The 13251-nt window shown below is 25.2% G+C and overlaps 1 protein-coding gene across 1 annotated transcript in view; it reads right to left on the bottom strand.

Moving 5' to 3' along the window:
• The window catches only part of LOC114122392 (lachesin-like), a 70978-nt gene that overhangs the window by 47918 nt on the left and 9809 nt on the right, over positions 1–13251 (bottom strand). The window contains exon 2 of the mRNA XM_027985041.2: positions 6299–6435. Within this exon, the coding sequence (XP_027840842.2) occupies positions 6299–6435 (137 nt within the window). The remainder of the gene's footprint in view (positions 1–6298; positions 6436–13251) is intronic.

The raw sequence follows: 13251 nt of genomic DNA, 5'->3' as shown, positions 1-13251 counted from the left end.
ACATTGTAATTTTCAATAATTTCCCTACCTCCAACCATCTCCCTTAAACACTCTACGCTACTGCGATATACAATAAAAACTATACATGTATATAGGTACTACAACCACTGAACTACTACGACTTCTTCTATAACCATTACTGATATACGTCATAAGCTACTGCTTGCGTATTGCGTAACTGTGACGGCCGCTACATTTATTCATATAATATATATATATATATATGTGTGTGTGTGTGTGTGTGGATGTGTGTGTAGCACCCCCGACTCGGCGCTGGGATTTTAATGATGCGCCGGAGCTTTTCAATTAGATCCATTACGCGCGCACTTTGGCGTGTACGGGACGCTCATTAAAACGTCATCCGTACCGACGCCAGCACCACTGCTTGTATATAATATATTATACAAAATATAGACTGCGAACGTTACGTGCATTTACTTATGGAGACGAGGAGCAGTTAGCCGGTACCTTTACCGTGTCGTGTCGTGTTTCGGGAATGAAAAATAGAACAAGAGGTATAATATTATACGTATAGCGGGCAGGTCACGGCGTATATCAGCGACAGTATACATATATTACATTATGCATGCTGACGAAACCAAACGTCAAAGACCTCGTCCCGTAGACGGACATTTTTTTTCTTTAGTTCTAAAGTTTTTCCTCCTTCTTTTTTTTAAAAAAAAAATATTATTTTTGCGAGTGCAGGTCGCGAGCATACGTATAATTTTTTTCCTTTTTATAAAACCACGTATAATACCTTAGTCTTAATTCATGACTTTGCTTGTCCTTTTAAATGGTTTTAATTTTTATACAATTCGTTATTATTATATCACAATATGAAAATGTTTATATTCGTCAAAAAAAAACAATTTAATCGGCTCCGAATCTACTATTAAAATATGAATTTTTTATTAACCGTACTAATATTATGTCTAAAAAACGTTTTATTGACAAAATTTAATATTTACAATTAATACAATTAGAATTATAAATTACAATACATTATAATAATTATTATAGTTAAACATATAATATCATTATTTTATTATTGTTTACACTATTTTAAAATTTAAAAAAACAAAACAATTAAAATTATTTTTTAATTTTGCCAATTAATCATTTAGCGTTTAGTTTTTTTATAATTAAAATATTTACATTGGAATAATTAATATTTTACTATTTCTATCGATATGCAGTAAAATTTCTGTATTTAACCTTAAAATATATTATAATTTTACCATATTTTATACAATTTTGGTTCAAAATACATCATCCTTGTTCCAAATCGTTTTGAAAAACAAATTTTCACCATGTCACAAAAGTTCAAAAGTTCCCTCCAAAAGGGTTATACAAAATCATACACGAAATTTTAAAGTACTAGGACGAGAAAACCTCTTTCAAATGTAACAAATCTCGAGGGAAAGACGATTTTGACGTGCATGCACTAAAACATTAATATATTGTTTTAGGGTAAGTTGAAGCCGACCCATCGTGATATATAAGCTATATTTTTTTTTCATACAATGATCATCTTTCTTACTAAAGTTTATCATTTGTTCGATATATTTTGAAATATATAATGTAAGTTTAACCAATAATATATATATATTTATATACATAAAAGAAACAATACTCAAACTCCATCAGAACAAAAACTTTATAGCTTTCCACTTCTCTGTGTATATATTTATATAGATAACTAAAATACTGTAGAAATGTGTGTACCTACTTTATTTATCAACAAATTGTCCAATAGTTTATATTACGTAAGTACCTAACTGTATTTAATTTTATAATATGGTCTCGAGTATACGTTTAATTTCAATTATGGTCAATTATATGATGCAATATATAATAAGGTAAAATAATAATATTATTATGTTATAATATCTTAAATGCATCCATTATTTTAGTATTTTTGAGTTTGTTTAAAACAAAATAAATTATAAGTCTGATTATAATTTAAAATAATATAATATTATTAACTATTGAAACTACTTTTTACTACCTAGCTACCTAATTTCTCATAATTATAACATAACATTGACTGATTGCAATGATTATGTATGTGTTGTATGTAAACAACCCACAGTCAACTCTATCACACTAATAGTAGTTTTAGATCTTAATTTCATATTTGATCAAAACTACCCAAACGAATATGTTAAAAATATCTGTAGATTATATTAACGAAGTTTAAATCTTTAAGATAAAAAAAATATATGCGAAATAATTGATTCATTTTATCGAAATATCAAAGAAGTATAATATATCTTTGCAATGTATTGTCATAATATTGTTATATATAATTACATATTAAACTTAAACATATTACAGATATTCTTGCTCCCTTAATTATTATGTATTTATGTACATAATATTTACATGATAATATAAATATAAATATTTTTTATAAAACTTTTACAACACTTATTGTTTGATTTGCTGAAAAAATATTTGACATCAAAGGATATATTGTCTTTGATCGTATTGCATGAAATTTCACACATATTTATATAAATAAAATTCCCTCAGTTTTTTTGAAAATATATAATATTCTTCAAAAAAATGATTTGATTCTAAAAGTACTAGTAGCAGGTTGTCAGTTGTGCTTAGTCAAATTACTGACCTTTTCTTTTCACATTTCGTTTATGTATTTGTATTTATTTTCAATATAAAACAAAAGTGAGTGTATACAAAAAAAAATCCATTTAAAGACACTTTTATTAAAATATCGACCAGAACATTTTAACGTTCATTTTTTTCTTCATAAAATACAACTAACAAATTACTTATTTAATATGATTAAACAGATAATTAAAATCTAATTATTTATCTTATGCATATAGAAAATATATTATATATCTCATGGTATTTACTATTTATATAATATTATGTATTATAGTATCATCAATCATAATTTAAACCAATGGCATGCAGGCCTGGATTAAGGAGGAGCACACGTTCGTAAAGAGCTATCATAATGTTCGGCTTTAAATTTTATTAAGAGATCATTTGTACTTTTATGGTATAAAAACATCGTATTTTAAAATAAGCTAAAAAAATAATAAAATAATATTTTATTATATTCATGTGAAAATAGTATGTAGGTTTTAAAATGTGCATATTTCATTGCCGTCACTATACCGTGTTTTCTTCTTTTGTCTGTTTTTAAAATATTAACTATACATTATTTCTCAGGAAAATTATGAGTTACGAATGTAGACTAGGAAGACAATAGTAATTTTTCTTTCATCAAATATTTTAAATTGATACCATTTTGGCTGTATGATATAAACTCATCAAACTAGGTACACATAGATTCATATTTGAATATTTAAATGACGTATTAAATTACAATAAATATACTGCATAATAAATATAATATGCAGGTGCATTATTAAAGCCATGGATGGTACAACTATTTACAAATATTAACTTTGAAATTATTGTACTTTATTTGAGTGACAATATATAAATATTTAAATAATAATAATCCTTGTTCAAACTATTAAATTATACAGTTTAAAAAGGTAACAATTTTGCTATAAATTGAATCAAAGTTAATCATTAATTAATTTTACATATTATGTATGTTTAATGTATATATCTAATCAATGGTGATATTACTGATACCCTGTTCCAGATAAACCATCGATGAAAACTATGATTATATAACAAATTTGCCATTTACAACAACTTCTATACTAACCTTTTAGCCACCCCTCTCCTAGCTACGTTACTGATAATAGCATAGTACTATAAACGTATAATACCGTGTACTACAGATGACTAATACTATAACCGGACAATAATAATATTATAGTGGAGCGTCCATTATCAACATTAATTGGGACCGAAAGGATGCAGATAATTATTAAGCACTGCACACTTAACAAATTATACTTACCCGATTTTAAGAAAAATATCAAAATAATTTTAAAGTTATCAGAAAAATATACAATATTGGTTTAAACCTACACCAATGTTTAAATATATAAATACACCGCCATATTTTATGTTTATTTATTTTTTTTATATTTTTTTAGTCAGGTTATATAGCCAGTTAATAGAACATTTGTTTTTTTAATGAATATAGTTAAATATATGTAAATAGGTACCTTAATGGCATTTTTTTAAGAGACCCTAAATTTTTTTGCAACAGGTACACAGCAATTGACATTCGGTGCTGCTAATATTATTTCTTAACAATGAGTAACTGTAAAGTTATGCAATCATTAATTATACCTATATTATAATTTTGTATAAACAGTGATAAAAAAAGGACTATAATTCTCTATTGATACAATTAAGTATAGCACCTCTGGACTCTTAGAGGTCTTAATCTGGGTTTCATGATATGTCATAATAGATATTTTTCCTTAGATAAAGATCCTAAGCATTATTATTTATTTTTAATGATTGTTTTTAAATTATATTTTTAATTTATAACTAATAACATAATCCATTATACATTTTAATGTAATATGTATTAAATATTTTAAAATCAACCAAAGATATAAAATATTATAATTAAAACTGCATTGTAAGCACTTAGTTATCATTTATAATATTAATAAAATTAAAGATACATATTTCAATCACTAAATAATTTGCTATTCCTTTGATTTCACCGCATCCGTGCTCGCAACACCACGAACTTATCCTAAAGTGCATCATAAAATATAAATTATGTATACTAAAAAAGTTTGTGATGGTGAACAGTCTACATAATGAATGTAATAATTCATGAATGAAAATAAAATTCAAACAAATGTATTTTTACATTACTTTTATTTGTGAATTCTTAAAAAAATATATTAAAGAATTAATTAATTATACAGTTATAAAGTATACGCGTGTACTAACTTATTTGGCAAATATTTATAAGAATTTATTTATATATTGACATTTTTTCAAGCATACAAATACCAAATTACATTGCATTAACTTGGTTGTATTTGTCTTTGAACCCAACATTAAACTTACACTTAAGATTAAATATTTTTAGAAATAATCATATTACTTTTGTTTCAGAAGTAAATTTTAATTTTATTTGCCGAAGACAAATGTTATGTAAAATATATTTAATATATTAACCAATAAACTATAGTGGAAAAGCATATATTTGTCAATTGACATTCGAGCCAATGATTGTACTTAAGAGATATACATTTTGTCTTCAATATGAAAATACCGAATAGAAAACCACTTGAAGTCTTGAAAAGTTCTACAAAAAATACCAAGTGACATCCAAAATCACGAACAGGTATAGACTATATTTACCTTATTATCTATCCACTTTATTTTCTACCATTCTTCTAGCAAGAGTTCACTTCAAATCACTTGAATTCCGAAAACCCTTTTAAACACTACTAGAGTTTAATAATTGTTTTCAACCATTAGTAATGTACTAATGTATATACAGGATATTGTATAGGTCTTAATGGTCGTATAAGTGTGCACAATACGATATAATCTTTAATATTTCATAGTAAAAGTGACCTATTCTAAATTTTCAGTATTCTTAGTTTTCGAATTAAAATTTCACGTCATTTCCTTCACTAGAAGATACTTATGATCATTTTTTATACAGTTAGCTATTTATTTATCAATAACTCTAAGTAATTTTTTGGGAATATGTATGAAAATAATAAAATCACATGAAAACAAGCAAAAATTAATTTAAATTGTAAGTTTAGATAGGTACTTTTATTTTTATTTTTTTATAATTTTAATTAATATTTAATAAAACGATAATTACTTTCAAGTGGTAAAAAACATGAACATTTACAAATTCCAAGTGTATTATATTAATGTATTCCAATAATAATAATTATTTTATTTTATTTTACAAACAATCACCATAGTTGCTAAGTATTTTCTTCATAAAAAAAAGTAGTTGTAAAACTATCAAACTATGTCGATAATAATAATAATTGTCTAAATAAATCAAAAAAAAATATATACTTATAACTTAAATAAAGTTTTATAATAAATCATCAATGTTGACACGATAAAAATGCAATATACTATACAATAATACATATTATATAAAATCTATGTCAATGACTCTTTTTGACTAGTATTATTCTTTTAAATAATATACAACTGTAAAGTTTATTTATTAAAAATCGTATAGCGAATTTGTTCCATTTAATAAATCGTTAGAATTTCAAGAACAGTTATCCAGTCATAACTGCACTTTAAAAAGCTATCAACAACTTTTATGCATTATGTATTGTAGCTAATAGCTATATTATATGCTTATGTTATACGATACATCAAGTGCACTTACCACTTTATCGTTTAAATGCCTCACCCGGCATGGCAGTAAGACGTTTTGGCCTGCGGACGCAAACACATTTTGTGGTGCATTTTCAAAATACGTTTTCGGTTGTTCGTCGACTTTTTTTTTTATTACACTACCTGCAACTAATAAGAAATAAATTAAATTAAAACTTCATGAATCTTCGTTACATTCCATAACGAGAGTTTTTACACAATAAAAAACAATAATTTTTATTTTTTTATTTTTTGCCATGTACCGAGTATAAAATGAGCTGTATGTTCGAGGTAATATCATAATCTGCTAAGTTACGGGTGTCAGTGGTTTTTCCACTCTCTGTCTGACACAACTTGGTGACGAGGGCGGAGAAGGTTTCTCCCATCTCTCACCCCTTCCCTATCCTTCTCTCTCTTACTCATATTTTTGCTATTTGAGGCCAAAGGCATTAACAAGGAAACGATGATCATCTGGGACATCATCAATCTTGCCAAAACCTCTGATATTATGAGCTCTTTCGCGGCGGTCGCTAAATAACGTGCAACCGGCTAATTTGGCTGGGACCTTAAGTCCGTGTCCATACTAGCATAGTATATGTAATACATGTATATTGTTAAATGGATTTGAAATTTCATGGTCTATCGTCAATATAATATATAACAGTGTTCAATAAGAGGAACACACGAATTGAATGAGTTAATTAGTATTCATGAACGAAATTTGATTTTTGTTCAACAATTATTTTGAATTAGAGAATTTCAATAAAAAAAAATCTTAATTAACTAAAAAAAAAAAAACAAATTAATTGTGATTGTTAGCGGTTGAACTTTATTCTAAAAGAAAAAACTGCAAGTGTGCATTTTAACACCTCACATCACATTGTGCTTTAGGCAAAACCACTCTAGTGACTTCAAAGGAATGACATAAAAAAGTACGTGTTTTTCGTATTATGTTGTTCTTTTTTTTATAGTGACAATATTGTTTACACTGTATAATACACAGAATCTACAGTGTATACTGTATATACGCAAGACTACATAGAATTTCGTTTTTGCCTCTTCAAACATAATTTACAATACCAAAAAGCACTTTTAATTCCATTGTTTTTGAACAAACTACGACTTTCAAAAAGATATTATTAAATGATTTCCATGATAGTTTTATTACAATTGATAAAACAAACAAACTCATTGTATAAATACATTTTAAATTTAGTTATTGTTAACAATACTATTGTAACTGGTTTATGTTAAATCTTTTTTATATACATTATACAATAAGATGACCGATAATAAATATGCAAAAAAACAAAGTATACATCGGTATTGTAAATATTCAGAATCCAAAATATTTTATGTAAATAATAATAAATATTTAAAAAAAAATGTATTCTTAAAATTTAAACGTATCATATTTCAACAAATTTAAAATGTTCGTACTATTATCATTCAATTATTTTCAAATAATACAATAATGTTAAAGTAGAAGTAAAAACAATCTAATTCTTATGTCGTACTGTTCTAATGTATGATAGTTAATTTCATACTACAAACTTTATATATTTAATTGTATTTCATTTTATTTATTGATTGTTGTTACATCTTCATAACCACATTGTATAATGTATTATTTTTATATTAATTTTCACAGTAAACTTCCTTCATAAGTTATTCTTGATAAGAAAATAATGCAATTTGAGTTTTTTAATTAAATATTATCCAATTCTTAGAAACTTATAAGCTATATAATAAAAATTATATTTACATTTTCAAATCAATTCATAATAAATAAAATACATATGAAAAATAAATCATATGGAGATAAATCAATTTAATCTTACTAAATAGGAACTAGTATCGAAATTATTATTGTGATCACAACTATTGTATCGTTTAAATGTTATGTTCATTACAACAAATTTAAAATTGGTATATATTAATTAGTAATTACCTATGTCATTTAATTTAGACTTTAAATTGATACATTCAATTGACTCAACAGTATTCATTTTGATTAATGGTTTTATAATAATTAATAAAATTAACTTTTAAACGTCTAAATTAATATAGGTATAATAGGTACCTGGTACATTTCAAATTAAATTAATTTTTCCCAATCATTCAACCAATCCATAAACATAATATAACTTATCGTTGACGAAAGAATAAGATTATTTTTGTGAGATTCGATTTGGTTAACGTAGTTAAACATATTATGTATATGAAATATAAATTTATTATACAAAAATGATTTACATTTTCATGGTTATACTATTTATGAGATTATGAATATTTGTTTATGTTTTAGAGGGATGTAAAACCCTAAAAACTTTACTTCTCTATAACTCAGCAACTACTAGTTTAAAATAGTACCTAACTTAAACTAAACCATGGTTGTTTATTTAAGATTTGTTTAACATGAGATAACGAAAAATTAAAATTTTAAAAACCAAAATAAGCTGCGTATGAAAATAATATATTATGTATGTAGAATACCTAAAATCATTATGAAATTATATATACATATATATATAATAAATACTGTAATTAATATCATTAATTTTTTTGGAATAAATAATTAATGATTTACATAAAAAAAAATATTTTGTGTGGTCTAAGTTTCTGAAAATAAACACGAATAATGGATTTTTACTTACAATGTTATATATTGCATTAAACTTTTCGTTGAGGTTTAAAGTTCAAGCTTATAAGTTATAATTTATTAAATAAAAAAGATGATATTGAATTACGAATATGTTTCAAACATATGATCAGGAAATATAATAATTAGACCATAATAGGTACTACTCATTTTATAAAAATAATAAAATAAATAATTCATAAATATTTTGATAAATAAAATGTCCAATATTTAAATCAGCTACTAGAATATAATATATTTATTTTTTGTTTGAAGCGTAAAAAAAACTATATAATCAGTGCTTACGTGCGTTTATTCGTTTCCGAAATTGCTCATATCAAAATTCTCTCGCGTACAGCATCACGTCCCAACACATCACTAGTCATTCTAGCAAGTTTGTGAATAGGTTTTTTTTTTTTATCTTTCGTCTTCATAAAAATTTCGAACCGTTTTATATCGATTGCGGCACACTGACGATGATGGGAGTCAATGTTTAGCCACGCGTAAGCCGGCCGTGAAGAGTTTAGATGCGCCGTGAAATTGAATACATCCAACACGAATGGAAAAAAGAACCCACAACAAATTATGTCGATAATTTTGTTTGTTTGGTTTTTTTAATGTAATATACTATTATATTATAACATATATATACATTTTTTTTAATTGTTTATAAACCGTTTCGGTTGTGGTCACAGATAATAGGGAAACGTGTCTCGTAAATTGGTGACCATCTGCCGACGGGCAATCCATCAACGAGACTCTCACCCGACTGGCTTTAATTACTTTTAAAAGTAATAATGGCGCATACGGTAAACCACCGGCTCACATGCTCTAAAACATAAGATTGATAAGGACCGTAAAAACAGTGCATGTCAAAAGTAGTCGTTTTTTGACCCCATCCCCCCATCCACCATTCAGGCAGATGCCACCTTCTGCTTTTTGGGACCTATCAAAATGTATGAGTATGTGTTAAATCCGCTACCATTAGTTGCATCTCTGGAAACGTGGCGGATTAAAGCGCTATAGAATGCTTTTAGAAGACACTCAAGGTACCTCAAGTTTTACGACCGAAAATAACGTAAAATCACGTCTTATTTTGAATAAATAAATATATGATTATAAAATTTCACCGAGCAGATACGCGAAGACAACGAGAAAATTTAAAAAAAAACTTTAAGAGAATGTCATTAGTTTACAATATATTTTATTTCAATATTCTTATTATTTTTCCTCATCAAACTGCATTTATTTGGAATACACTCTAAAAAAAAGTCCCAATATGAACATGACAAAAAATTGTTATAACTTTTTTAATAAAAAAACATTGTCAAAATATGCCTACCCCCAATCTTTATTGTTTAAATCAATGGTTTATTATTTTGTAAATATAAAGTGTTAAGTATGAATTATATAAAATATTATTTAAACACACATTATTATTCTCGTGTTTCAGGTTTACATCATATGAAAATACAGAAAGGTGTTTCTATAAACTGGGCAGACATTAGATATGAATAATATTGTACATGATAATACATTTCACAAGCCATTCAATCAAACATGCCCGTGGTTACAATCTAAAATTTTCTTTCAATTTTAGTTCATGTATCATATCGTTGAGCAAAATTTCCCTGGGGAATAAATTTAAATTTTCAAAATTATGTCCTTAAAATCTATATGCGCATATCGGAACGTTACGGGGGTTATAACAATAGGACGGCCAATACCCTCGGGTGTATTTTTGTGAACAGCAGCAGTTTTAAATAAAACTACCATACCACCTGTAATGTGTAGGGCGATAACAGATGGTGGGGGCATGAGGGTCTGCCACTAATAATTCCAAAAACCTCTTATTAAGGTCCGGGCAAGCAATCATTTAATTTAACTGTCCACTATATATTAAATAGAACAGTCCATCCAGACCAACTAATCTAACAGCTAATAGACAAGCGGCATTGTCTAACATTTATCATTATCTGAAATTATGAGATCGCATTTATCATTATGCTCGCTAACAAGGTCCGACATGCGCACTAATATAGTAATATTATGCAAATTACCATATTAAATAAGCGTTAACTGTCTTACAGGCACAAACACAAAAGTTTATTAAGATATATCAAAAAAATTGTTATTTCTACCACAGAAATATCAAACACAAGCCAAAAAAAAAATCTTAATTAATGGATACAATTTATGAATTTTAATTTTTTTAATATTATTTTATAAATGCATGATAAAAAAAATTCAATTTAAACAATATAATAAATATTTAATTTTTAGCAAGTTCATTGTTTAAAATATAATCAAAGATATAATTATATTTTCTATAAAAATACTAAAAAAATTTATTTCCTTAAATACACGTATAATTATATAAATAAAAGTTTTGCAATTTCATTTTAACGATGCGGAACGACAATAGAACGATGAATTGTTTTAATTTTCACAAGATATTAAAAAAGAAAAAAAATGAATACATTTATATTTATGGAAGAATTTAGTTCATTATTATATTATTATATTTCTCTTTTAACTCCTTATTTCATTAAAAATTCAAGCAGTAATAGTTTACCTAAAGGGATTTAAATTTGTAATAAAAATTATCCAACTGCCTTGAACAATTGAATATTAAAAGACGTTTGATTTTTTTAGAGTCCGTTCACTAAAAATAAATACAATTAAATTGTAATTTAACTTACAATAATCTCAATAATCGAATGTAAAATATTTATTCGGGTACATTGTCTACTTCAATATGTCAAGTTTTTAGAAATTTTATTTATTTCACATCAACATTTTCGAAACAATAATTACATACTAACTATAATTTATTAAGATGTAATATTAGTTGTATGGTATAATTTCGGTAATAGCTTAATGTGACTTTAATTTTGTGATTAATAAAATTAAACGCAAGCAACAACATGTTAAGCCATTGTCTGCATTTTTTTTTATATTTTACATTATTTTGATTGTATTTTAAAATAAAAATGTTATAAAATTATTTTATATCATAGTAAAAACTAAATTATTATATTATATTTAAGTCATAGCAAATTCATATAAAAATAAAATTAAAATAACTGAAGCATATTTCAATGTTTAATTTATTTTTCCAATATAAAAATAACTGAATAAATTTGTACACAATATTAAATATAAAGGTTAATTTTTATTTTTGTTAATAAATACGTAATAATAATTAATAATATTGTATAACGAAGTCACATAAAATTAAATCCCTTCCAATGATGCCAAAAAATGTATTTATAGACAATTTTCCATGCATATTAAAAAAATATATAACTTTATAAATCCAAGGTCAGGATAATAATAAAAATGATAAAAATAACAATGCTAATTCATGAAGTGGCTTAAAAATAATTATATATATTATATATATGATTACATTTTGAATGATTGTATCTAAAATATTGTTCCACGATTTAATCGTTCCCTGAATGGACACATATTAATGATTCTCATAAAAAATGTAAATTTAGGTTAATTAATATCACTAAGCGATTAAATAGATATATAAAAAAATTTTAAAACTACTTCTGTCAATTTATAATAATTCAAAACGACATGTTTTGATAAACAGCTTTTAATTTGATTTATTTTTACATTGCAAGATAAAGTTATGTTTCTTTTAATTTTATCAAGAGCTTCACTGACGATTTAATTTAGTTAATTTGAACATTATCATTATACAAAACGTAGAATTTAAACATTTTATCTTTTGAACTATAAAATAAAGTTTATTAGCCTCCGGATAAAATTAAACGAATAATATTATATTAAAAACTGCACTACAAATGTTAAATTGACATAAAATATTAAGTAACATATACCTTTAGATAAAGTGTATAATAATCAACTTCATATACGTTATACCTACAAACTAAATAACAAATCATATTCTATATAAAACATAATATAATTTCAACCTTCACATTGTTACAATATTTTATTAATTATCTATATTTATTTTGTTTTTAGCAGAATTTAAAAATAAAAATTTAAGAATAATCCAATTGAACCATACTACCTATACTAAAAATTTACAAAATAATAAAACATTATATTTAAATTAATATAAACATAATGTTTACATAATCCAGTAAGTATGCATCAGACTAAGTGATGGACTCTAAGGATATGTTGATGACAAAATATCCAAGACTCACTTTTAGTAAATAAATTAACTATACCAAACTTATAGAAGGTCATTAAATTTAATATTTTTCGAATTTCGCCAGTAGTATTCATTTACGCTTGAAAAATTCACAATGGAGACAATTAACCCAATATACAAAATA

This window comes from Aphis gossypii, chromosome 1 (genome assembly GCF_020184175.1).
Source record: "Aphis gossypii isolate Hap1 chromosome 1, ASM2018417v2, whole genome shotgun sequence".
Classification (NCBI taxonomy): Eukaryota; Metazoa; Arthropoda; class Insecta; order Hemiptera; family Aphididae; genus Aphis; species Aphis gossypii.
The sequence above is the reverse complement of the archived record's forward strand: the minus strand, read 5'-3'. Positions and strand labels throughout refer to the sequence as shown.